The sequence below is a fragment of the Gouania willdenowi genome, chromosome 19 (assembly GCF_900634775.1).
Source record: "Gouania willdenowi chromosome 19, fGouWil2.1, whole genome shotgun sequence".
Classification (NCBI taxonomy): Eukaryota; Metazoa; Chordata; class Actinopteri; order Blenniiformes; family Gobiesocidae; genus Gouania; species Gouania willdenowi.
This window is the reverse complement of record NC_041062.1, coordinates 13,499,882-13,527,387: the sequence shown is the minus strand read 5'-3', so window position 1 is coordinate 13,527,387 and position 27,506 is coordinate 13,499,882. Positions and strand designations below refer to the sequence as shown.

The 27,506-nt window shown below is 37.6% G+C and overlaps 1 protein-coding gene across 1 annotated transcript in view; it reads right to left on the bottom strand.

Annotated features, from left to right (window-relative positions):
* Positions 1-27,506, bottom strand: part of atrnl1b (attractin-like 1b) — a 76,569-nt gene extending 49,063 nt beyond the window's left edge. The window contains exons 1-18 of the mRNA XM_028476187.1: positions 26,958-27,506; positions 26,394-26,708; positions 21,449-21,532; positions 19,851-19,964; positions 19,596-19,724; positions 19,242-19,450; positions 17,429-17,603; positions 15,769-15,856; positions 15,279-15,540; positions 13,676-13,859; positions 13,408-13,562; positions 11,023-11,107; positions 10,713-10,927; positions 10,424-10,542; positions 10,060-10,192; positions 7,622-7,809; positions 5,532-5,745; positions 4,469-4,660 (exon numbers count right to left, since the gene is read on the bottom strand). Of these exons, the coding sequence (XP_028331988.1) occupies positions 4,469-4,660; positions 5,532-5,745; positions 7,622-7,809; positions 10,060-10,192; positions 10,424-10,542; positions 10,713-10,927; positions 11,023-11,107; positions 13,408-13,562; positions 13,676-13,859; positions 15,279-15,540; positions 15,769-15,856; positions 17,429-17,603; positions 19,242-19,450; positions 19,596-19,724; positions 19,851-19,964; positions 21,449-21,532; positions 26,394-26,647 (2,800 nt within the window). The 5' untranslated portion in view covers positions 26,648-26,708; positions 26,958-27,506. The remainder of the gene's footprint in view (positions 1-4,468; positions 4,661-5,531; positions 5,746-7,621; positions 7,810-10,059; positions 10,193-10,423; positions 10,543-10,712; positions 10,928-11,022; positions 11,108-13,407; positions 13,563-13,675; positions 13,860-15,278; positions 15,541-15,768; positions 15,857-17,428; positions 17,604-19,241; positions 19,451-19,595; positions 19,725-19,850; positions 19,965-21,448; positions 21,533-26,393; positions 26,709-26,957) is intronic.

The window sequence follows — 27,506 nt, the reverse complement described above, 5'->3', positions numbered from 1 at the left end:
TGATAATACGCATGACTAGATCTTGCGATATTAAACCACCACGAGATCTCTTGTCGTGCGATGGAGGTGATGATGTCTTTCCCTTCACTTTCGAACATGCTGACCCTCTCTAATCTCCATTGTTGATCATCTTCTTCTTCTTTTCTAGTAGACTAGATGCAGCAGAGGTATGTTGCTGTTGTTGTTGCTTTTTCCCTTTTTTTAAATATTCAATTGTATTGACCTTTTGAACTCAATGTCTCGTTTTGTATTGCATCGTGAATAGTCCCACCTCAACTACTTTTCTATTTGTCTTTACACTTTTCTTCAATTTTAAACAACTGCAAAAGTTTTGCGCTGAAAAAAATCTTCAGTCTATTAAGGTCAACGGATTTAAACAAAGACAATATGATGTGATAAGATATAAGAAAATGCATTACAGCTAATGTGTCAACAAGAGAAGAGAAGTGAAATGAAAAACCCAGAGCTGATAATAAAAAAAAAAACTTTCTATTAGGAGCAAAGCCTCACAAATCCAATAGGTATAACATGTGAGCAGAGAAACAGACTTCAGTGCCATGAAGGTCCACCACTTGCCTGTCAGGCGGACGCCTCAATGGAGAAAATGTCCCTACTATTTAAAGGATAAAAAAAACGTGGAGTGCTTTTACCTTACTTTATGTCAAACAAATCTCTCCAGCTATTCTACTAATGGATACGAAAACCATGACAACACAAGAGCAATCAACACAAAGCAAGGCCATTTAAGTGCGTTTTCATGACAGGACGCAAGTGGCAGATTTTCAAGGAACAAACCATTCCAGAAGACGAATGATGAGGACTTTGGCCGTGCCATGCCCATAACACAAAACCAAGATCAAGACAACAACCAAATCCACATCTTTTCTTTGGATTTTGACAGATAAATCAATACATGTAAAGGCCTGCAACCAATCGTGAGAAATCGTGGGGTGATTACAAAAGGTGTGCTTCTCATAGCTTTCACCTATTTTCCTCCAAAGGAGTGTGCAACATGTAGGGATCATCAACATTTGTCAAGCCAAGACTGGCCAGATAGTGACATGTTATACACTGTTAAACGTGTCTCTATTTTAAGGTAAACATTTAGTAAATTACAATGATAAATGTGCTTTGTAATGCACCATGAGCTTTAAATCAGAAATTAACCCTGGTTGATATGAACTCTGGGTTTATTCCTTCTGCTCTACCCTAATGGCTCTCATTAACTCTTAGTTACCCTAGTCTAATCTAAGTAACATTTGTGAGTGTTCACATGCAATGCCTGTTCTGCAAATTATGTATTATTTGCCAGTTTCTTCAAACATCTCCCTGCTATAAACCCACTAAAATAGGCCTAAAATGAACATTTGTGCAGATGTAACACGGTGACAGAACAAAAACGCAGCATTTTCTATGCTTGACAACATCTTCGCTACTAATGGGTTATGTGAAAAGCAAAGCAATCTATCCAATGTCTGTATTCAACACATGGGATAATGAAAAGAGGGGTATTGTTAATTTTATGGGGGGAAAAAATCTAAACTATGCAGATCATGAAGGGCCACTGGTGATCACCCAATAAAATGTAAAAACACAAGCATTACAGATTTCTATAAAGTCATCTGGTTAATATATTTATATCTACAATCTAAAATGTTCCCAATAAAAACTAAAACACAAAGTTTTTTTGCAGAATTTTCTAAATGTCTCCCACCAGAACCACAATAACTAAAGAAAAAGTGTCATTTTTACTCTGGAATATAAGACATGAATAGTACACACAAGAAAAAAACTGTGTAAAGGAAGCCTAAAAGCCTGATCCAATATGAGAGACTGTGAAGTGAAAAAGAAAGTCAACTCAACCCTCGGATGTTTAATATTCTGTGTGAAGTAAACACTGCCCAAGGGAGTTTGTCTGTTTCAGCGCGACGAGTCAGAAAACAGTGTGCTCCGGCCAACAATGACTGTTCGATCTGGGATTTACTGTTTACACAGCAACGTGTGTGGTTGTTATTTACCAACAACAACAACAAAAACATTCTCTTATTCCCGGGGCTTGTCGTTGTATGTTAGCACTTAATGTTGAAGTTGAAGCCAAATTTGATTATCTAACTAACTTCTCTGGACATGATCCTACTCTCAATTACCCAAGTGCCTTAGTTTTGTTGTTTTAAATACATTTGTGTAGCTATGCTGGCCTTAAGCACACATCTGCTTGTGCTCAAAGATGAAAAACATCAGATAAATTGGGAAGGAAATTAAAGACCTGAGCCAGACAGAGCCAGCGCGAGCAAAGAGGTAGAGAAAAACAATCGAGAAAATTTATGGTGCAACCTTCACTGTCCTTCATGCCAAGTGGGACTCATTTCTCAAGACAAATACCCTCAGCGAACAGCAGCAAAATATCTATGCTGCCCGACACCCAAAGACACAAATGAATTAGAGACGGCACTCTTGGGCTTCCTGAATTTGTTACTCCCTAAATGGATCAGGGATGATGTTCCAGTCTGACACAACTGTGAGTAAAATTCATACATCACACAGCATAGCAGCACCAGCCTGAACGTCTGCATCAACCTCCAGTTTAAAAAGTATTCCATTCAATGCAGTATAATACCGTTACCACATTGGTAATTAACTCCGCCTTCTTTTTGGAATGCCACATTAGTATAAAATAAATGGATGTTTGATGTGGCACATACGATAATTGTTTTGACCTTTTTAACGTGACCATTTAGAGATCAACAATAAAATGGAATACTAATCATATTGTGGTAGCAGTAAACTACATTTATTTTTACAGTATTGGTGTCTCTTGCAAGCAAAACAACTCGACAGCAAAAGCATTAACATCATGTGACCTTTAAAGAGAAATACATGTGATTTGCAGGAACGTTTAACAGCCTCTGGCTAATGCACATGTACCGAGGTGGATGCACGTGTTGTTGGACAGCAAACAACTGCCAGGCTGGACTTACTTGGTGCAAATGTGCGAAAGATTGTCCAGTTAAAGTGAATAATACTTTCCCCTGTACGGAGACATTGGATCCTAAATTGTTTGAGAAACCCTGTTCTAAATAACTGTGTGAATTTTGTGTATAGGCAAAAGTGCACAAATCTAAATTAATATCCTAAATATAGATGAAGATTTTAAAGCAAAGTGTAACTAAAGCCCCCAAAAAACGGCTGGAAAAATCAAAGAAATGCCTTGATTATGGGAGGGCTTCTGAAGCATTTAATACGTTTATTTATTTGTTTTATTGTTTACTTTTTACTGTTTATTGTACGTATTACTGTTATACTGTTTATTGGTTACTGTTTATTGTACTTATGTCTTGTGCCCTGCGTGTCTTGTATACTGCTTCTGGATGCCTTGAATTTCCCTCGGAATCAATAAAGTATCTATCTATCTCTCTATCTTATCTATCGAAGACACGCCCAGTCTATACTATGAAATCCCCAAAGAACAATCTATGCTATGCTAACTAGCTACTCATTACTCAATATACCTCTATTCACAATTCTCTCAATCCACCCTACTCACCACAGATTGTAGAGTCAACACGTGCTGTTTTTATAGGAGGGGCGGAGCCAACAGTGGTGGTTTGTGATGTAAGAAACCACCAAAACGTCACAGACCCCCTTCTTCAGCCAGTAGCAAAATTTGATTGTAATAATTGGTTCATTTTTGCATCAAAATACACCAAATTAAAATACTTTGACTTAAATGTCAAGAGTTGGACTAGAATCAACCAATTAAATACATTTGTTTTCAGCAGAAAAAAATGTGGTTTTAAGGTTTAGTTACTTTTTAAGCTTTGACATTACTAAAAGTCTTTCGTACGCAATAAAACATTAAAATGGAGGATATTATATGTTGTCACTATCTAACATTTATCAATAAGAGAACATTGCCCACATTTCTGAGTTTTTTATTACTGCAGTGTGGCTTTACTCTCTTTCAAAAGCAACATCAACTCAGGTGGAAAAATAGCCACTTTTTATCCAATTTGTTTTAAAACCAAGTCAAAAAAACATCCCATATATCTACAACGATAATTACAACACCACTTTTGCATTTCTAATTATGCGCGCTCATCCACTGGACTTACTACTTAATTTCCGAGACTTCTTTGCAATCACCGTTTCTCAATATGAGGCATTCTTGAAAACACAGGAAAAAAACTGGTAATAGTGGACCTTAGCCAACAGGGAAATCGAAGAGTTGGTGTGAGATAATACGGAAAAAGTAATTGGTCATTACCACAGAATAAGAAAAAAAACACAGCTTCCAAAGCTAGTCTTTCACAAACACCTTCCACTCCTTTAACCCTCTTCCCTCTCTCCAGTGATGAATATTGACTGCTTCCACAAAATCATTCTGGGAAAGCTTCTTCTCGGCATTCCTAATGCGGCAACAGGCTTCAAAGGAGACTGGTCCAGATTGGGTTTGCTAAAAGACACTTACCCACGCAATCCGCCGTCTGCCACTCCAGACACTGGCCGTAGGGAAAGGAGATGACGTAGGCAGTTGAGTCGACGCAGCGCTGTGCGCTGCTGCACCACATGCACTCCATTGACTGACTGGTGCAGTTGGCACAATTGGTGTGCATTAAGCATGGCTTCTTACACGACGCACGGGAGTTCTGGTTTGGATTTCCTGAGAAAAGGAAAAAGGTGAAATGAGCATTTGATTTTCAAACACTTGAGGTTTACAGTGCATTTAGGATGCAGACCATTCCTGAGTTTTCACACTCTCGGAAATCTTGCTCTCGTTCAGTTCTTGCGCGTGATTTCAATGGTCAAGTGGGATAAACTCGCCTTGGCTGACAACGAGTCTGACAGAGATTTAGATTATTTTTCCCGTTGGAGTACTGATTCCTTGAAAGATTTTTTGCAAAAATGTGGTATCGGTCTCCAGGGTAGAAATGCCGAGTTAGCTGCTAAAGCTAATGCTGCTCACGAGCTGAAAATTCAGGTTTTTCCTGGCTTTTTAAACAGTGACCAATCAGCTGATCAGTGCAGTTTCACTTATCGGCCTGTCAATCTTGTGCAATTCCTTCAAATTTGTAAAGTGAATTAAAATAATAGCTTAATAAAAATAATCCTGGACCTGGTTGGTGAAGGGTGTACCTCGTAAATTTACCCTCACCAGGGGGTCACCTGTGTGGAAGCTAGGGGACTGCCTTGCTTCCATACTGCTGCTGAGCTGCTCCCATTGGTTTTTAAAAGTGCTCGAATCAGCTGAAAGTGGCATCAGCGGAAATCCCTGGTCCCTCCTCGAGGCTGAATATGTTTAATATTAATAATATAAACACTATTAAAACACTAAAGATCTCTGGAATAAAATGACAAACACTGTTAGGTTGGAAATATCAAAATATAAAAATGGTGAACGAGCTTGTTGACGTTTATAAACGAGTCAAACTATGACCCCACCAGTGCGGTTCCAGAGTGTGAAAAGGCTTATTACAAGCTTTTAGAAGTCAAGAACAGTTGGGACTCTATGGAACTCGCTGGGAGTCTCTTACCAGTTGCTTTTTCACAGATGAGGCCGCGAGCAGTTGCTGTGCATGGATTGGCCCTCAGACCCAACACCTGGGGCTCCTCCAGGTAGGCACAGAAACCAGAATCACTGGGCTCGCCGGGAAGCCACTGCAGGCTGCTGTTGGTGAAGGGGGACATGTCTTCCCAGCCCCAGTAGGAGACATTGATCTTCCTCAGGCCCACCCATGGCGACAGTCGCTGTGGGAACATACAAAACCGCTCAGTACACGAAACAACTTTTTAAGAATAATATCCATCAGTGTCTGCTCCTCCATCATGCTGTGTAAAGAAAATAGAACAGTTCCTGCAGGTGCTCTTGACAACCAAAAATGCCATTAAAGTTTTACAAAAAAATAATTTCACAGATATGATTACTTTTTTGCCTTCAGGTTTCAACTTTTAATGTAATGGAAAAGCAATGTTGAGTGGAATGTCAGAGGTCTGCTTGGAACAAATAGCAACGTTTTAGCGCAACACACCGACAGCAAATGGTATTCTTGTGAATACAGGAAGCATGACCAAACGGAAATCATCAGTCAACGCCATAATTTTCTCACGCGTTGGAGACGGACGAGCAGTGGTGAGAGATGAGATGAGTTACCGTTTGCCCAAAAGCACATTCAAAATTTCCATTTAACATCAAGAGCTCTAAATTATAATGTTGGCACTTTCATTAATAGTTTCTATACAAACAAGTTCTAAGATTCCTTTTTTCCCCCCCACATACTTATTACACCGTTATTGCAGGAAAAAACTCAAGTCTGTACCCAACCAAACGAGTACATGCGTGTATACATAATGCAATTATTGGTAAATGCAGATATAAATATATATGAGTCTTAATCATATGCAGAACTTCATTTACATTTATATACATGGACTGTATGGTATTGATATCTTGCGCTAAAGTACACACATTTTCTATATTACTTACAAGCTCTTTATAATACTCTGCATAGTAACAACATATATTTATACTATCACTGTGTATAAAATACATTCTGCATTTCTAAAGTGCTGCTGCAGTTATCAGCTAATTCTAGACCTGTATTTAATACTACGACAGATGTGATGCTGTACATATTACCATTAAAGGTACATTATATGATTACATTGGTATATACTGTATATCGTAGGTATAAATTATAAGTGTATGTAGCAACAGTACAATTACATATTGATATTATGGTAGTTATTGTGTACAATAATATATTATGACATACAAAAAAAATCTATGCACTTATCTACCTAAAAAAATTATGTTTTTTATATTCTTGGTCAAATCATGTAATTAGTAACGGTGTGTATGTTATTTATCTGATTGTAAATGCATGTCATTTTTAAACAGTTTTTTTATATTAGGTGGAAGCTTTCAAATAAGCCCTTGTGGGTTTTCTGCCACTTCCTGGACATATTGAATGTATCTTTTTTGCTGCTCATCTTCTTTTTTTATAATTTGTTTTTTGTTTATTTGGTGGTGTTCTTTGAAATATGTGCCAAATAAAAAAAATGAATACAAAAAAAACTCACTTACACACACCCCCTTTTACCAATTCTTCTATCCATCCAAATTTAAAAAAATAAAATACATGTATAAACATTTACATAAACCATATACATAATTATTCTGTTTCTAATGGAAGCCAAAGGGAATCTATGCTACAGTGAGTGCAAGAAATGCCAAAATGTCACATTTAAAAAAAAAAAAATACTATGGCTTGTTCCATGAGAACTTTCATAATAAATTTGGTCAGTCGTCATTTGCATTTCAAGCTGCCCATTACTGGGATGTATTACCTGTAAATATCATTATAATTCATTAAAAACCCAGTTAAGAAAATGGCTTTTGAGTAATCAGATCTGCAATCATCAGCCCTGATAGTCAGGAGTTATATTACATTTTATTTTATATTTAAAATATGTATCGAAGAATTTAATGAAACTGACATACATTTTTAGAAAGGTGAATTATAAAGTTCTATGAATGCAGAACACTTTAATTCCGAATGATTTAATTCGGAATAACTACTTCCGAATTAAAAAACATCATGCGACCGTGGCCACTGATCTGCACCTTGTCTTGTTCCTGGAATTTCTTCAGCTCCTCCAGCACAAAGTCCACTTGTTTGGAGGTGGTCAGTGAGGCGATGTTGCCGTTGAGGTTTTTGCAATAGTGCTGGGCGTTGTCGTAGCTCTCCCGACTGGAGTTTATTCTTAAGCAGGCCTCGCCCACTTGGGTCCAACCCTCGCTGCACTGTTGGGCTGGAAGTCAGAGGTGGAGAGCATTGATTTATGTGATGTTACCGAAATCATTACTCAGACCTTTTACAGCTAAGAACAGTTTGAAGTTAATATTTGAAATCATTAACTGAGAGTGTTTGTTAAATGCTGCTCAGCAGGGAGTGCCAAACTCCAGGGGGAAAAAAATCTAAACAAGCAGGATCGGTGAGGGAGGTGGGTTTCGTCTGCTTCTTTCTGTGTGCAGAAAACACATTTATATTGCTCGGAAGTAATTTGCACCCATTTACGTCAAAAGCATTTTTTTTTTTTGTGTGTGTCATCAGAAGATTACTTTCACACACCAGAAACCAACACACACACTATCTGTTGCTCCCTTTGCACTCTCCTCAGGCGACAAGGCTTCACAAACTGAACGTCGTGAATAATCTGACAGTGGTATTTCTACAGATTCAGTCAGCGACAGCATCAATGGTGAGGCGGGCAGGGAGGTAGTGGGTGAGATGTAAACTAAATACGCTGCCACACCTGATAAACAACATCAGGGTGACATCTTGAAAATACAGCTCGGTACACGGTGGGGAGTGCGTCTGGATTGCACAAACTGCTGCTGATAAAAAAAAAAGAAAAAAAAAAAAACTAGAATCAGTCCCAACAAGCTATTTTTATGTGTTTGCCAGTTTGTGATTACTGCTGATGAAAACTGGTGACAATTTTCTGTTAATTTGATGCAATTTTGGGGGGGGAAGAAATCGAAGAGATTGACAACACTGCCAGTCAGTGAAGATAGAAGTTAATCAAAACATATTTCAGCTGATTATGTTTCATGGATATTCATGGTTCTTCTGAAAACTTGGAAGGATAATTAACATTTACGCTGAAACAAAAAGACATGCAGTATTCTTCTCTTCTTTTGTTGGATTCAGTTGGCTGCTCAGCTAGGAGACAAAGGGCTTAAATCTACTCAGGTCAGATTATTTATGAGTGGATGTAGAACGTGTCTGGGATAAAAAGAAAAAAAATGCAAACCTCCAAGGAAGACATTTCTATTCCCATTAATAAGGATACAGTGAGTCCAAATGTATAGGCACCCCCATGAAATGCTTGAGGAACCAACCACACATACAGTAACAGTCAAATTCCATAAATATGAGGAAACAAAGATAAGAGATAGATCCATTGATCTTGATCCTCTCCAAAATCTAATGGAATCTTTCAATGCGTAAAGGTCTATCTTTGGTTAACATTTTGTCAAAATCAGTCAAGAGCTTTTGACGTAATTAAGCTAACGGACGAACAAATAAATAAATAAACGTTAGAATTGTGTGATGTTTGAAGTTTGACCAGTTTGATCTCAAGTGGGCCGCAGATTTTAGGTGGGAAAAAGGAACAATTTTAACAATATTGTGCCCTAGTTATCAATATCGGACTAAATTCACTGCAGTTGATTTTGTTACCAAATTTTGTGTAATTTAGTATTTGTTTATTTTTGACCAGCTGTTCGCGACTCACCCAGTACAGGTCTGCGACCCACTTTTGGATCCCGACCCACCAGTTGAGAATCACTGTTCTAAAGGGCCAAATTTGGCCCCCGGGCCTCGAGTTTAACACGTAATATTCACATGCACTAGCAACAGCCCAGCAGTGTTTGTGTGTAAAAGCTGTAAACTAATAAACAACACTGATCTTTTTCTGTATTATCAGGATGTATGTGGCCAGTAGTCCACACAACACATGGGTCAATTTCAAGTATCTCACAGAACTGGCTTGTTTGTGAGAGGAAGCTGGAGTAATGCTGTAATGTGCAACCCCCCAAACTTGTCCTTGAACACCTTAGTGCAGACGCACAGACTGAGCCTCTACTGCTGCCAAATAATCCTTCCCTAACTTCAGCTTTCTCGAGATGTTTTATGTGCAAATGCATCAATAATGAAGGGTAACCACCACTTGAATTCACAATTTGGCTAATAGAGTGATTCACCTTCTTTACTAGAAATGCTTGTTTTTGTGCACACCAAGGTCACATTGATGTGCTGAGAAACTTTCTGGCATCGCAAACTGGAAACTTGCCAGGTTTGTGACGTTGTTATTTTTGATAACATTATTGAAACCGAGTGCTTTCATTATGAAGTCTCAGCATTTTACACTTTTAAAGCATAATGACACAAATGAGGATGTTTTTTAAGGGTTGTTTCTTTTATATTTTAATCCTAGTAGATACCAGAATACAGGAGTTTACTAACATGCATTTGTGAGGCTGTTTTTCCAGCTTACCAGGCATTGCATGGCACTGCGAGTGATTCTGGTCCCACTGACAGTTGAGATTGAGCGAGCAGCTCTTGCAGTTGGTGAGCTTGCTGCACACCTGCTCATTCCGCACCGGACAGTTGGTGAAGTTTTTGACGTTCTGCAGCAGCACAGAAAGCAGCGATGAGGAGAGATGCTCAGAAATGTCATTAAATGCAAACAAAGTGTGGCGCGATGTGACGTAGCCTGAGTAAACAAACACAACAGTGGTTGCAATTATTCCCTTCACAGCACCAGTTCAAAAAATCTTAGAAGACAGAGTGAACTTGAGTGTAGGTGGGAGATGTTTGGAGACTACAAGTGTGTCGCTGCCCCCTGCTGGTATACTCACAGATGTGCAGTTGCTAAAGGCAGAGATGCACTTTTTGTCATCACACCACTGGCACCCATTGGTGTTTGCTGTGCAGCTGGCACAATCAGAGAACCTGTAGCACCACTCATCCATTGTCACTACAAAACGACACAAGAAGGGGAGGAAAAAAAAAAACCCAGCTGTAGTCCAATTATATAATTTTTCAGCAAACCCCATTTGGTAAACAGTAAGAAACAGTAATTCTGACAAAATGCTAATGCTAATGTGCAAAAACGACAAGGATTTTACTTTACTTTTTCCCCCTCACCTGCTTTAAGAGGACAGAACGGAGCAGGACTGAGGCTGCCATTAGTCATGCTGGGCTCCCAGGGGACACACCGGCCTTTGCTCCAGACGCAGCGAACCCCCGGCCCCGCCCTCACACACGCCTCCTGTGCCAAGAAGGCCTGGCAACTGGGCGGCCGGTAAACAAGCACGTCATTGAGCAGCACGCTGGAGAAGCCCCCGAATACATACATGGACCTGATGTAAAACAGGAGACAATGACAATGTTGCATATTAACTTAAAAAAATAACCACCTTGTGCTATTTGTTGAATATGCTGTATTTTAACTCACCCATTGCTGACCACAGCAGAGTGACCGAAGCGGTTGACATCCCTGTGCAGATCAGGCTTTGGCAGGAGTTTCCACTCATCACAAGCTGAGAAAAACAGGAAAAATAGTCAATAAGAGGGATTGCAAGACCATGCTCGAGGTAAAGAGTTTACTCAACAGGTGACGAGAGGAGAAATCGTGAATTGGCAGCATTATTTTACAAGTGGTTGCAGTAATCAAGAGCCTACCAAAGCCAAGAGACAGCAAGATAGTCAGTGATTTAGATTTTAAAAAGAAAGAGATTTTATAGCACATAAATAATTTGTCAGTTATTTTATTTATTATTTCCAATACATTTTTTGCAGTTTTTAATTTTTTTAAAGAGTCACTCTCAGAAGATATTTTGTTACAGACTAATAATGAGGTGTTATTCCATTTATCAGAGTATATATATATATATATATATATATATATATATATATACAGTATATGTATTACTAATAATAATGAGGCAGTTAATGGACATTTTCTTATAACCACATACATTGTATCATGTATAAATGCAATATATACATGATATACTGGTTCTGCTGGAGATTTCTTCCTGTTAAAAGGGAGTTGTTTCATCCCACTGTCGCTAAATGCTTGTTCATGTGGATCTTGTTGGGTTTTTTCTTTCTTATTATGAATTCTATATTATTGATTAGCGCATTGAAAAAAAAAAAAAAAAAAAATGTAAAAAAAGTGAATGTAACATGTCGGAAACAAACTGAATAAATAAATAAATAAAATAAATGAATTGAATATGCTTAGCTTAGATCTTCTTTCATTTTTCTTTAAACACAGACAGACATTGCAAATACACAGATTAGCTCCCACTCTAGGTAAGATGAAACCCATATTTCCAGAAACAAGTCATTTTTCCTTTCCATTTTATCATCAAATAATGTTTTTCTGTATAAAAATAGGCACACAAGAAGAAATACATAATATAACAATAATGGTGAGAAAATGCCGTCTTTATCCCCAGACTGTTCTCATTTACATTTTATTTTCTCTTTCTTCCTTTTCTCTCACACATTATATGAAAAACAGCAATATAACTTTTTAGATCCAGAGAGAATGAGCAGGAAACTACAGAAACAAAAAGCAAAAAAAAATATGTTTATTTAATGGGTTAATTACATATTTAATAATTAATCCACTTTAAGATACTCCAAATATTGCTTTAGTAATTTATTATTAAAGCAATCTTTTTTTGATTTCTCTCATGTTAAACCTTCAACTTAGATCTTCAGCTGCTCGGCCATTCTTTAACCAATTTCAACCATTCAACTTTCAACATGTTCAGCTGTAAACTGGACTTCTAACTAGTTTCACTCTTTATACTGGCTTTTTGACACATACTACTGTGTAAACTGGTTTTACTGGTTTTTCCTTTCACACTGGGTTTTTAACACATACTACTGTGTAAACTGGACTTCTAACTGGTTTTACTGGTTAATGCTAGGTTACTGCCACATTAATACTATTGCTAGGTTAATGCTCTAATGCTAGGCTAATGCTAATGCTAACACTAAGCTAATGCTAGGCTAATGTTAATGCTAACACTAGGCTAATGCTAACACTAGGCTAATGCTAACACTAGGCTAATGCCAAGCTAATGTTAATGCTAGGCTAATGCTAGGCTAATGCTACTGCTAGGGTAATTAAAGATTAAAAATTAAATTAAACTGGGCTTTAAGCCTTTATTCGTCATGTATATATGTTGTTACACATCTATATTGAAATTTGTCCTCTGCAATTTAACCCATCCCTGGGGAGCAGTCGGCAGCCATTTTGCGGCGCCTGGGGAGCTGTTCGGGGTTAAGGGACTTGCTCAACATCCCACAGTAATGGCCCAGGTGAGGCTTGAACCGGGAATACTAAGCTAATGCTAACACAAGGCTAATGCTTCAGTGTTCTGCAAACGCCCCGAGCCCCTAGAAATTGTCTAGTTTATATAGTTCTAGTGCAAAGGAAATGTTTTTCCATTCTATCAATTTTGTTTATGTCTATCCAGTTATTCAGTGTTGGTATCATCTGTACCATCCACTTTTGAGTCAAAGCTTTTTTTAAACTTTTTGTAAACAGAATTTTCCTAAACTATTACTTAATTCTTTTTATTTCTGATGATATAGGCCCAAGTACATAGGTTTAAAATCACAAGAGGTTAAAAACTCCCTAAAAGTGTCGAGTTGATATTTTGTCAACAAGCATGAGGTGCAATACCTGAGACAAAGACCTAAAAACAGACATTTACCATCCAAATGCAACTAAAATTTCAGCTTTGTGATGTGATTCTGAAGACAAAATGTGATTAAAATGTGATGAATGAGAAGTATTCAGCTGCTGTATGAGTCTCACCAATGTCATAGGAAAGGAAGTCCGCGGAGAAACATTTGGCGCCGTTGCTGAGTGACGTGTCATTGTGCGTGTTGCCACCAAACACGAGCAGGCTGCCGCTGAGCAGAACCACTGAGTGCAGGTAGCGCGGATAGCCGCTCTCTCTCAGAATAAACCTGGAATACACAACCGTGTTGAAGGCAATAGAAGCATGGCAGGTAACAGGCAGAGTCAAACACAGTCATGGATGCATGAGAAGTGAGGAACATAGAGCTAAACTACTCTTTACCATGTGCGAGTGTTGACGTCGTAGCGGTAAAGGTCGTCCACAAGGCCGTATTTGTTAGCAGGAAGTGCTTTGTAGCCACCATGAACATAGATGCATCCGCTGGGGCTGTCGTATGTGCTGCTGTGGCCGTAACCTCCCTGAGGAATGGCTCCTTTGGTGTCGGGCACCAACCACGTGTTGGATCCTGAAGAGAGAGAGAACAAAGGAATGCATGAATAGACATTTATTTTACACTTTAGGATGAAAAAAACACAATATACCTCTGCTTAAAATGTTTTTACAGGTCTCTGGGCTCATCTTGGTTTGATTTAAACAACAACAAAAAAAACTAAACAGGATGTCCTTTAACAAATGGGAATAACATGAAAATCACATAAAGTCTCGGTTCCCAAAGTGGGGTATGGGTACCCCCAGGGGTATGCAAATAGTCATAAGGGGTACATGAATAAAAATGGGAAAATATGAAAGACAACCCTTTCATACTTCATTACATTACAGGTGTTGTGATTTGTATTTCACAGTTTCCTGGTGATGAATATGTTGTATTACTGCTATATGTTTAATCAGCAAATGTTTGGTAGATTTCTTTTTCTAAAAAAAGAGTTCGGTTTCTTAATGAAAATGCCAACAGGCAAATAGATCGATAATTCTGAACAAAGATGTTTTCTTGTGTGCTTACAGATTACCATTAATTTTTATTGTATATTATTCTTCAACATGATTGGTCAAATTCAGTGACAAATTTCACTGTAGGGCTACATTGCATATGACATTACATTATTATGTTTTTTAAGTGTGCAGGAGTAGGGGTACATGGGTTCAGGTTAAATGTCTGAAGGGGTACGGGACTGTGAAAAGCACGTGTCAAACTCAAGGCACGGGGGCCAAATCCAGCCCTGTAGACCATCCAATTCGGCCCGCAGGAGAAAGTAAAAATGACAGACAAAATATGAATTAATGTGTAAATTACCAAATAATCCAGTTGTAGTTATCTCATATTGATGAAACTCAACAATATTTTTAGGGGCTTGCATTTTTTCCTTTGTTTATATCACATGAATGCAGTCATTTTTAATTGCAAATTGTGGAAAGAACTCTTAATACTTCCACACATCTTGCAATTTCTCACAAACAATTCCACAAAATTCCTCTCAATTACACAAAAAATTGGCAACAAAATTAATAATTTTTGAAGTGAATTGAACTGATATTGGAAACTACGGCACAATGGATGTGAAAATTGTTCTTTTTTTCTCACCACCTATAATCTGTGGCCCACTCGAGATCAAACTGGTCTGTATTTGGCCCATGAACTAAAACAAGTTTGACACCCTGGACATAAAATGACAGTTTTCAAGAGTAAAAAGAGAAATTTATGAAAATCTAAAACAATATTTTATTACTTGAAATATGACACTTTTAGGAATGTATTTCATTTATAATAAAATGTATCATTTGTCAAAGGATTTGTTAAAAAGGATGAAAGTGGAGTTACCAAGTGTTCCTTGTAAACTCTGACTTAAATTAAAAAAGGAAGTTAAAAGAAGAAACAAAAGCAGTAAAAACCAACAGTTCTTTTTTTTATCCTTCAGGCTGAACTCACTCAGGTTGTACTCCTGCACATTGCTTATGTAGCTGTAGATTGGGGAGTAGCCAAATATGACCAGCATGACGACCTCGCCGCTCTCCAGCAGAACGCAGTGGGCCGAGTGTCCCTCCACGGCGTAGATCTGAGTTTGAGCTGGTGTGGCAATCACTGGGTTTCTTCTCTGCCACGTTCGACTGGGCACGTTGAACACCCACAGCTCGTCTGTCACATTTCCCCAGCTGGCTTCCAGTTTTCCACCAAACATATAAATATCATCCTGAAGGAGAAGGAGAGCTACAATGACGCATGCTGCAGTCAAATTAGAGAACAGGCTTTAAATCTAAGTCTGCCTACATGTTGCTATTTCACGTCATGATTTCTTTTCTAAAAATGAATATTTACTGATGTGTGTGGTTTGGTGACAGCTTTGCCCTTTTTTTATTTGGTTGCTGGTCATTTTTTCGTGTTTTTTTCTCCAAGGACTCGGGCATGTGCATTTGTTTACCTGGTAGGCAGCCAGAGAGTGGCCGTATCGTGGCACGGGACCACTATTGATGGGCACTGTGCTCCACACGCCGCTGTCCAGGTTGTAGCTGTCGAGCAAAGCAAGAACACAGCTTCAAACATTCACCCAAAAAACATCAAATAAAATTAATTAATCATATCCCTCAGCCTCCAACCGGTTCACGCAGTGCACATTAAGCACGTGCCCTTGAGATTTTAAACAAATTGATGTTTACTGGGCTGCTGATTTATTAAAGGGGCACAAAAGGTAGAAGCTGTCTTCATGCCAAGGGTGCCACTTTAATTTAACAGCTGCGCAAAAAAAAAAAACGCTGAAGCCCAGATGCACACAGCGGCGTGCGTACAAACAAACCACCTGGTCACTTCATTACACATCAGTAATTCATCAAAATAAATTCGGCCGGAGCCTCGGCAAACATAACAAGTGTTGGTGACTAAACACAAAACAGATGGGGAGCCTATTCGACCAATAAAGATGAAAAACAGCAGTTTGAAAATGAAAATCCAAGAAAGGACGAGACGTGACTCAGCATGTGTTTGATAGCCAAGTATCATAATTATAAAAATACACCTCAACACTGAGAGAACAACTCCCACACCTGCTCCTGTGGCTTCTGACTTTTTCTGGAATTTTCTCTTACAAAAAAAATCCAACAGGATTTTTTTCTACAAGTAGGCACTGACTTACAAAACACAGATTTTAAAACAACACTTTAAGGTTGATTAAAACGTAAAATAAACACAGAGTTGCTTTAAATTGACTGAATGTTACAAAACAATAATGTTCATATAACTAATTTTTAAAAAAGGCTGGTGGAGACAAGCGATATCTGTAGCCAAAGCAGCCTTGGATACTTGGATAGTTATTATACCAACACTGTATACCAACACAATGACTTACTTTCACTTCCCTGACATGGAATTCCCCAATATTTACATAATATCACATTTCATGACAAAAATGCAATGTTAAATCAAAGAACACATTTCCAGTGGAACACTATCAGTATTTGCTAATCATGTCACCACCTAAACACCAAAAGGAGAATAATATCAAACAATTTAAAGACAGTTTAACTATTTTTTTATCCTGGTCATCAATTATACATATATATATAAAAAAAAGTTCAACCAAAAAGCATGAAATGTATTGATAAAAGTTGCGATTTTTCTTTATTAAATCGCTTAATTAACTATAAGTCAGTTCTACAACAAAATACTTATCTATGCCACCATGATGTGAACTGTAACTAACCGAAAAGCAACGCTGCCATCACTGGGTTTTCAAAAAGTAACTACTGTACTTGGCATACAAGGGGAATTTTTACAACACAATCTGTTAATGAAAGAACATGAAGCTTTGCATGAACCTCTGAGGTAAAAACTTTAGTAATGGAAATGAGGCACCACAAAGCTAAAACAATTCAACAATTAAAGCAGATCACAAAGATAACAAGCTTACACAGCTTTCTTTGGATAATTGAGAGATAAAATCAGGCAGGACAAAAAAAAAAATCTTCTCAAAAGAACAATAGTGAAGATTTGTGGAATATGAAATTGATGGTGAATCAGGAGCAGAACAAAATGTAAACTGGTAGCTAAAATAAATAAAAATGAGCATTTTAGTCAAAGTAACTTACTTAAGAATCATCTGAAATGAGGTGTAGTTAAAAGTGTATCCTCCCACGACCCACATGACCTTTTCCTGGACCACGGCCTTATGCGACGCTCTGGCAAATGATGTGCCAAAAGGCTTGACGCTCGGTAGGACCCAGAAGGACTCGGTTGAAGGTACAGTCAGAGAACAGTCCGGACCTGCAATAAAAAATAAGAATTAAGAATAGTGCCTCGTTTAAATAAAACAAAAAAAAACAGGAAGACAATCATTTTCGAACTCCATCAAGGTATCAATACCCTGAAGCCACACACAAAATTTGGTTATCCTATCTTAAACTGTTTCTGAGAAAAGCTGTCCCCTTTGAAGACATCTCGAACAGAGTCCAAAAAACGAAACAAGGACAATAACTCCGGAAAAAATAATTGCACACTTCTAATTTTCGAACTCCATCAAGGTATTTATACCCTAAAGCCAAGTACCAAATTTTTTTTCGTATCTTAAAGGATTTCTGAGAAAAGCTGTTCCCTTTGAAGATACCTCAAACAGAGTAAAAAAAACGGAACAAGGGCAATAACTCTGGAAAAATAATTACGCGCTTCTCATTTTCGAACGCCATCAAGGTATTGATATCTTAAACAGTTTCTGATAAAAGCTTACCCCTTAAACTTGGACAGACGAACGGATGGAGCTCAACCCTATATCCCCCTTCACACTTTGTGGCAGGGGATAATAATACTAACTACAGTTTTTCTCAGCTTTAAAAAAAAATAGCATTTCAACGACATTTTAAATCTGAAATGAGCTTCTCGAAGCAGGCCAAGCTCTGCTGGAATATGAATAGATGTGAACAGGTTAAACTGTGAGGATGGAGGCCATGTTGGAGGAGCACGAGCCTCCACTAATGACCCTGTCAAGTTCCTTCATGTACAAGCCTTTGGGGCTTTCCAGCCTGGAGGTGGAAAACATCGTCTTGCTCATAGCATGTCACGTTCAGCATTACAGGACGACGCAACAGGGTACAGCTGTTCACGCTCAGCTGCAGCTACAATTGCTCATTACAGATACTGCAGCTGCGTCATCGGCAAAGAAAGTATAGCAGTACAGTGTATAAGCATATAAGTATGCCTGATGGTTTGAAGGTCCTGGGTACATTCCCTGCTCTCTTTTTTTGGTTAAATGTATATACTGTATAAAGTCTGTTTAATTCCACTGTCTAACACAATAACTGTTACCACACTGACCACCCCAACCCAATTCCTTTGATTGTCATTTGCCCGTTATGTTTTTATTTTAATTTATGTCTGACATACAATTGTACATTTTGCAGTATTATCTTAATATTTCTTTTTGTTTCGACTGTCTATAACAGTAAGAATTATGCTGTAAAAATGACCTATACACATCCATCGTTGTAATTTATTCTATAAATCATGCTTTTACATATCATTTTACAGGCCATATTAAACACTATGTGGCCATCTTTGAGCCACAGACTGTATGTACTGTACATGTGACTTGACAGTAAAAAAAAAAAACTGCAAAGATTTGATTAATCTGTCCATATATCAGTCTCTTTTTCTGGCTTCACTGGAATAATTAAAAAGATAATGAAAATACTTCAATTCTAATGGGTTTCAATGGGCCAGCTAATTGACTTTTAGCACCACAGGTCCATGAGGCCACAAATTATCCACACAAATGAATAATTCAGGGCTGTAAGGTTGAATACTAAAAAAAAATTTCCACCCAACCACCTGGATATTTGTTTCATATTCTAATTGTGTTCCCAGTTTGAAGAAGCTGAAAGTCTCAGATCAGTCTCTGCTGACTCCCACCTTGCCAGCTGTCGTTGCAGACGCACAGCTTCTCTCCGGTGAGGTCGCAGTAACCGTGGTCGGGGCTGCCGCAGTTGTTCCTGCAGTATGGGATGTCGCAGGCCTCTCCTTTCCAGTACTTGTCACATTCACAGTACACCCTGCTGGCTGCCGAGTTCCCTGGGGTACATTTCCCATGGCCGGAGCAGTTATTGGGACACGAGTTGATCCTGGACACAAGTGTTGATCAACAAGAGGTTTGACACACATAGAAGGCTTCGTCAGTGCTGCAAAGTAAGATATTGGACTTTTGACGAGATAAAATAGACACAAAATAATTGCCAACAGTTGGTATGTCCTATATTCAGTACTCACGAGTAAAATATTTCAAATCCCGTCAGGTTATAGGCAGCGTCGCTGAAAAAGTGTAATAGTGCATAGCCAGAAGTCGTCTCCACCTCAGGGACCGTCTCATTACCTCGAACTTCTGGCACGATAAGGCCGCTGTGGGAAAAATGCAGAATTAAAACAAAATATCAACAACACTGAGAATGTGAAGAAAAACTTATAAACAAGAGAAAAAAAATGCAAAAGAACAAAAAAATGATTCATGCTTGATGAATTTCTCACCTGAAAACAGCAACCAGAGGAGCATAGATGGAGTCTCCATCGTATACGTACATGTGGTCCCAACTGCACTCTGTGGCAAAGTGGTTGAACCTTAACCGAAGAACTGCATTTGGACTGTAAAGGGAAGAGGAAAAGAGACGGATGAACCGAAGGGGGAAAAAAAATAATTCCTAATGGAAATGTTGCCTAAATGTGAATTAGCATGCTATTAGGTTGCACTAATAGATTCAGTTTAAGTCTGATTACAATCTTTATTTCCAAATAATTCTCAGGATTCACTTTGTTTTTACAAATTAAAGCATTGATCCTCATTCTCACTGAGGTCATTGCCTAAGATCGTGAAGCAACAGTGATGCACATACAGAGTATCTTTATCTTTACACCATTAAACACATTAGGCCCTTAAAAGGGATGCTGGCAGTGTCGGCCTGTTTATATAAAATACTTACATATGGCTATTTGCTACTAGAATTGCAAAGAGGTGCAAAATGTCTGGTCAATTTCCACCAAAACTTAAACTGAGGAATTTTGGGAATGTTCAAAAATATTACTTTTTCACTGCAAATATTTTTTGGTATCAACTGGAAATCGGGAGTAATTTTAAACTACAGTATCATATCCAAACATAAGTATTAGCATCTATGCAATACTGATGCTGATATTTTAAATAATGCTAAAACTATACTACTTACAGTACATTTCCCTATGGCAAGCCCTTTTAACATTTAATAAGATATCTGAAATTCAATTGCAGATATCTGCAATTCAATTGTTACATGTAAAAATGTAATTGCAGATATCTGCAATTCAATTTTGACATGTGGCAATTCTAATTCATGATATCTACAACTCAATTGTTACATGTAACAATTGTATTACAGATATCTGCAATTGAATTACAACATGTCGAAATTGAATTCTTGATATCTGCAATTACATTTTTACATGTAACAATTGAATTGCAGATATCTGCAATTCAATTTGAATGGAAGTCAATGGCACATTGTTACATGTAAAAATGTAATTGCAGATATCTGTAATTCAGTTTCTACATGTCGAAATGACATTTTGACATGTTGAAATATATTTGTTACGTGTGAAAATGGCTTTACAGATATCTTGAATTAACATTTCAACATGTCAAAATTACATTTGAACATGTTCAAATGTAATTTCCACTAGTGAAAACTAAATTGCTACATGTCCGCCAGACTTATTAAATGTTAAAAGGGCTTGCCATACATTTCCATCCATCCATCCACTTTCTGACCAGCTTGTTCCTGTTTTTCAGGGCCGCTCAATTCCCCATTTTTTTTTCCAGTTAATTTCCATGGAACATTTCCAACTTTTGAAAATTCCCCAAGTTTTGCAACCTTAGTTAAAAGGTTGTGTGTTTTTTTTTATTGTATTATTTTGCATGGATGCTAATATTTATGTTTGGATATGATACTGTAGTTTAAAATTACATCCACTTTCTAGTTAATTCCAATAAATAATTCACATGAAAAGTTTAGAATTTTGAATATTCCCAAAATTCTAGAGCTTAGGTTCCTGTGGAAATGTTCTGCATGCTCAGTTAAACATTCATCTGTACTTACTAGCCCTCAATGAGCCAGGTGCACTTTGTTTTATACTTGTAGTTGATTGGGCCATCGGTGAGGTATCCTGAGGGTTCAGTCAGTCTGGAACAACAACAACAACAAAAAAAAAATGGGTACATCATGCAATAACACTACTTCAGGTGATCAATGTAAACAATCTCAGGACTATTTACTGCAGCGTTGATCAATAATAAATGGTAATAACCATTGATTTCTATCTGATCCTCAGCCTTTTTTGATAGCACTCAAGAGTGATGAAGCACAATGCTGTCTGCTCACGATAAACATCAACAAAAGCATTTCAACTCAAACCGCAGGGCGAGATAAAAAAAGAGCATCTCACGCCACAACTCCGAAGGCAGCGGAGTGAAAACCGCAAATGAAGCAGAAAATTGTACATTGTTTTGTTATCTGAAACGTTATCAAACACAGACATCAAATCAAATTTTTAGAAAAAAAAAAAAAAACCAAACTTCACATCCAACGGCAGAGAGAGTTATGAGCACATGCTGTGACTTGTTGCTCTGTTTAAACGATGCTGCTCTGATAAGAATGAATGTAAAACACAATCTAATCTATATTAGATCATTTCAAACTCCCTTTCTGTGCATAATTTGCAGGTTCTCCCTGATTATAATGTGGTTTCTTCCCACACTCCAAAATAAAACTAAAAACAAACATGTTTGTAAGGTTTTTTGGTGTTTATATATTAGCTGGAGAAGTGAATCAGTTTTGTGTCTTAATGTATGTGTAAGACTGTGGTTGTCTTTCTTCATGTGTTGTAAACTAACATCCTTTCCCAGGTGTATCCCAACCTGTAGTAACTAAACAAATTAATTATCATGGTTTCTGTAGCTAAAACAGATTTATTAAAACAGTCTACAGTAAAATATTAAGAAAATATGATATAAAGAAGCAACAAATCCTTGTTTTTTTCCCCCTTTTTTCTATATGTTCTCCATTTGTTCCATTTGTAACATTGTCTGTTTACTTCCTCAGTGATGGCCACAATAATAAACTGGACTAGAGCATCATTTGGTGCATTAAATTCCTAGATAGGCCCTAAATAGTGTCTTTAAAATGCAAATATGGCAACTACTTCTTATTTTAAGCTCTTGGCAACAAACATTTTCCCAATTTAATTTTCTTTATTTTTGCTGTATTTTTTATTACTATTAGTTTATTAATTATGGAGCGTGCGTGGCTCAGTAGTAGAGTGGGTCGTTCAATAACAGTGGTATGTACATGTGTTCTCTCATTGTGTGTGCGCGTGCGGCTGCTGTTGTTGTTGCTGCTGCTGCTGCTGCTGTCACGGCGGGTGTTTCCTCCTTGTCCCGTTGACGCGCTGCCGTTCGGTCACACCCGGGATAAAGAACGAGGGTTACGGGGAAAAGCTTTCATCGATGAACGAGTGAGTGCCTTCGCTGCCTTGCGCTTTTGAAACTCACTAACTTAGTTATTCTCTGGCGCCGCCATCTTTGTTTTGGTCGGACGACGTATCGGCACGCACATTTTGCGTCGATGTCATCGATTACGTCGACCCTAGTCCTTGGGCAAGACACTTTACCCAGATTGGTGGTCAGAGGGGCCATAGGCACAAAATGGCAGCCACGCTTCTGTCAGTACACCCCAGGGATTATTATTCTAAAATATACTATTGAACATTGTACGTTAGTACAATACGTTTTTTACCCATTTTGTTGAAATTTTGTTGGGATGGAGGGGCTTAAAAACTGTATTCTTCAAAGGTGGGTACAACATTAAAAAATTTGAAATCTACTATTACTACGACCATGTAAGCCCATGATATAACCAGCATGTATTGAGTTCAGAGCTGTGACGACATCCAGGAGTGATGATGAATATTTGATGCTGCAGATCGAACTTGCCACTGAAACAGCATCAACGTTTAAAAGGAAGTCCCTCACAGTATCAAGATCTGTGGTAGCCCTATGTTGTGCTACCACACAACATAGGGCTCAGTAAAAAAAAATTGATTTAATCGATTGATCAAATTTGTAGATAAAAATTATTTTTATTTTGTAAATTCCAGTTTTTTTGTTTATTTCCCACCACGTTTTTTTTTTTTTTTTTTTTTTTTTTAACTCTTTCGCGTTCTGTCCTTGTGGGTTACCGTAGCTCGATGTGAGCCAGCCTCCTCTTTGTTTACATTCGTTTACCCTTTGAGTAGGCTATATGTGCACCACAGGCATGTTTCATTTTTTTATTGTAATATTATATGTTATAAAATATGTAAGTATGTAAATATGTATCTGATTTCTTAATCAGAAAATGTAAGCTACTATGAATTTGCTTAAACCTGGGTTAAAGCTTGAAATTGTTGAATGAGAGAGCCTCATTTACTTTTTATTTTGGGATTATTCTTTGCATTTTAACTTTTGAGGACAATCACAGCAATAAAGTTGCACTTTTGACAATATATCTGACGTCTGCGGTCATTTTTAAGTGCATTGAAAAAAAAAAAAAATCAAAACTCAAATTTTTCTTTGAAAAATCTGAGATTTTTTTTAGGCAAAAATCGCCCAGCCCTATGACAACGTGATTAATGACATGTTATTTTATGGTGTTGTACTTGTTTTTGGGCGTTGCTTTAGCAGCTTTTCTCTCAGCGATGAAGGGTTACTCTCTGTCAATGTCCACAGGATCAAACCAGTCCTAAAGCCCAGACGTAGCAGCAGCAGCAGCAGCATTGGTAATTACTGTTATCAAGGTGCTTCTGTGCCACTGTGTGAGCCTCAGGTGCACTGGAAGATGCTCTAGTCAAGATAAACATGGCTGTTACCAGTACTTGACTTTCAACATTTATTCTTCTATTCACCGTCAGTGACAGAAGTTCCTCGCACATCACCTTTAACTCACAGGCCTTTAGGCGTGTTGTCATGGTACCCAGGCTGAGCTGTTCAGACACATCATTTAGTTTTAGAGGTTGCAGCATTAACAGATACATCACCTGGGTTTGGAGGGTTTTTATGTTATAAAAAAGTAAAAAATAAAACAAATAGGTCAAGTGTTAAAACGTGAAAGTACAGACTGCAGGGTTTTTCTCTGACAAAAGGAAATTACATTTTATGGTTGAAGAGGATCTAAAATCCATGACAACACAGGAGGAGCTCTGTCAATTTGTCTTCATTTTCTGCTCCGTGCTCTCAAGTAAACGCTGCACCAAACAAGAGTCTTTTTCCATTACACTTATATTGTCTTTCCCTATGAGAGAGCAAAGGCTGAATAACAGCATAAATATCACAGTGCACCTTTAGACTGAAACCCTTCCATAAAAGCAGTTAAAAACTTCCCGTTACCTGGCTTTAAAATTATTACTTTGCTGTTTTTATTCATATCTCTTGATTGCCATTATGATGGGTAATAATCTTCAAGATAATATTAAAAAATACTATTTTTCCACTTCTAGATCTATAAACCAGGGAACAAAAATAGCAACATACATAAATATTACTGATGACAACATTATCAACAATAATTAGAAATTAACATTTTCATTACTTTTTTTAACTTAAACAAATAAATTGGGAATTGTTCTCATTGATGAATAGTAATTAATTAATGAGAAAATGACAACAAAACAGAAATAAAGTAGATAAATTAAAAAAAAATACACTGAAGCTCAACAGGTTTGCTATTAACTTTTACACAAAAACTAAAAGTAAAATATAAAGTATAGTATTATTTGATTTTTTTTAAATTATTATTATTGTTGATTATTGATATTGAATTTAGACTAACTCCTCACAGCACCTTTATTACGGTATAGTGTAATTGATATATCCAAATTAGGAGGACTCGCTTTGTTTTTAAATTACAATACAAAATTTTATCAATCAATCTTTGGAAATTTAAAAATCGAGTCATAATCATCAACAATAAAAAAAAATAGCAATATATTAATTATTGATATCATATTACAACATACATTTTAGAAAACTGTATTAAAACACCCAAATCCTGTTTTATGACAAATAAATACCAATATTCTCTTAATAATACTGTATTAATCCCACAAAAGGCAATAATCAGTTAAAATAAATATCGGAAATATATTTATTTTCTGAGATTACAAGGTCAATAGTAAATTAATTCCTTATGTGAGATTGGTCTAAAAAATAAAAATAAAAAGATACAAGGAGACATTTATTTAATAGTAATTATTAGGGGTGTCCCGATCCGATATTGATATCGGTCCGATATCAGCCAGAAAACAAATATCGAATTTAATCGGACTGCATCTAAAATCTCAGATATGATTTATATTTGTTTTTTGGCTTTATTTGTTTAATATCTTGTATTTTATTTTTTTATATATTTTATTCAATCATAGAATATTATTTTTCTAAAAGGTTAATTACATGTAATCCATTGGTTTATAATTAATGAGTCGTTTTTTTTTAAATAATCAAGCATTTTCTAACATTCCACACTACAAAATAGGTCAAAGATATGTATGATTCGTGTTGTTATGGTATTGGATTAATATCGGTATCGGCCAATTCTCAAGGCTGCAATATCGGTATTGTATCGGAAGTGGAAAAAGTTGTATAGCCACAGATTTGTTTGCTTTATTGTTGTAATCTGTGTTTTAAAATTTATATTTTATACTTATTTAAATTCTAAATAAATCTGAAATTATTTATCATGAAACAGGTTGATTTATTGCTTGTGTTCATTGAAAAATACATGACAAGATGCCCTTTGAAAAAATAATCGCATATTAAATTGCAATCGAAATTCGATTATTTTCCCAAATAGTTCAGCTCTAGTTTATGTCAGGGTCAAAGCAGATCCTAACCGAGTTCTGCTGAATCTGATCAGCATGTATATAAAGAAACAAGGTCCAGGATGGTAATCTGATGTTGTGCATAGGTGTAAACACAGAGGATTGGCGTTATTGGTGCATTGGTAAACTTACTTGAACCTGCCTTGGCAGTGCTGGCACTGATCTCCTACCCATCCTCGGTCACAGACGCACGATCCGTTGATACATTTTCCGGAGAGACAGTTTTTGTCACAGACTTTAGCCGGAGAGGCGTGAGTGAACATCACAAAGTAGAACAACACATAGAGCAGCAGGTATCTGCTGACACCCTGCAGATCGTGGAGGGTGGACACCCTGGGTCCAAATAAAAACAGCTTGGACTTGGATTTTTTCCCTCCTGGATCCATATTTATGTTGTACCTCCAGGTCCACCAAGCCGAGGGAAGGACCGGGGCCTTGGGGTCTACTCTGTCTCAGAAAAAAAGAAGAAGAAGAAGAAAAAAAAAAAGAAAAAAAAGCCTCAGCTACTCAGGAGGTTCCGATTATAACAACAAAGTTCTGCATATTTCTTTGCGTGCTGTGCATACTCCAGCTAAACTCAGCCTGGATGCAAAGCTTTGGACAACAAATGCCAATTTTAGCTCAGTGTTTGTGAACAACACTGTGTGGTTAGCCGCATGCATAGATGTGGACTGGGAGGAATTTCCTTCCCCCTACCTCTTGTTGGAATAGTCTACCTAGAAATCCAAGCATGGATTAAAAAAGCTCCAGGAGCAGACACTTGGAGGAGACCTTGGTTTTGGTGTGGTTAGCCCGTGGAGCTCACTCCCCTGGCCTCTGTTCTAGCGTTACTGCATTGATTCAACACTATTCTGCCGCTCCAGCAGCCATTTTAATGCGTAAACAATCCGTTCCTGATACACACGGAGCTCCGCGTCCATGAGTCGCTATAGTTGAGCCGGACCTGGTTCCAGGAGGAACAAAGAGCTGCTAAAGCCCGGAGCCGGAGAGCAGGCTGCCGCAGTGGATGTGGGACACTGGGGCAGTGAGCGAACACTTGGTTGTTGGTCCTAGTTTCCCCCCACACAGCGACACAACTATCCCCACATGTAGTTCACGCTGAACGAGCTCTTCGGTTTTTCAATATTTACATTGTTTTTTAAAGCGCAAAAAGTCTCCGTATGTTCTCTGAAAACATCACAGAAAGCGGCTGCGGTGGCTTTTGCTAGCGCAACGACAGTAGACAGCTCCTCAGGTTGGAGAAAA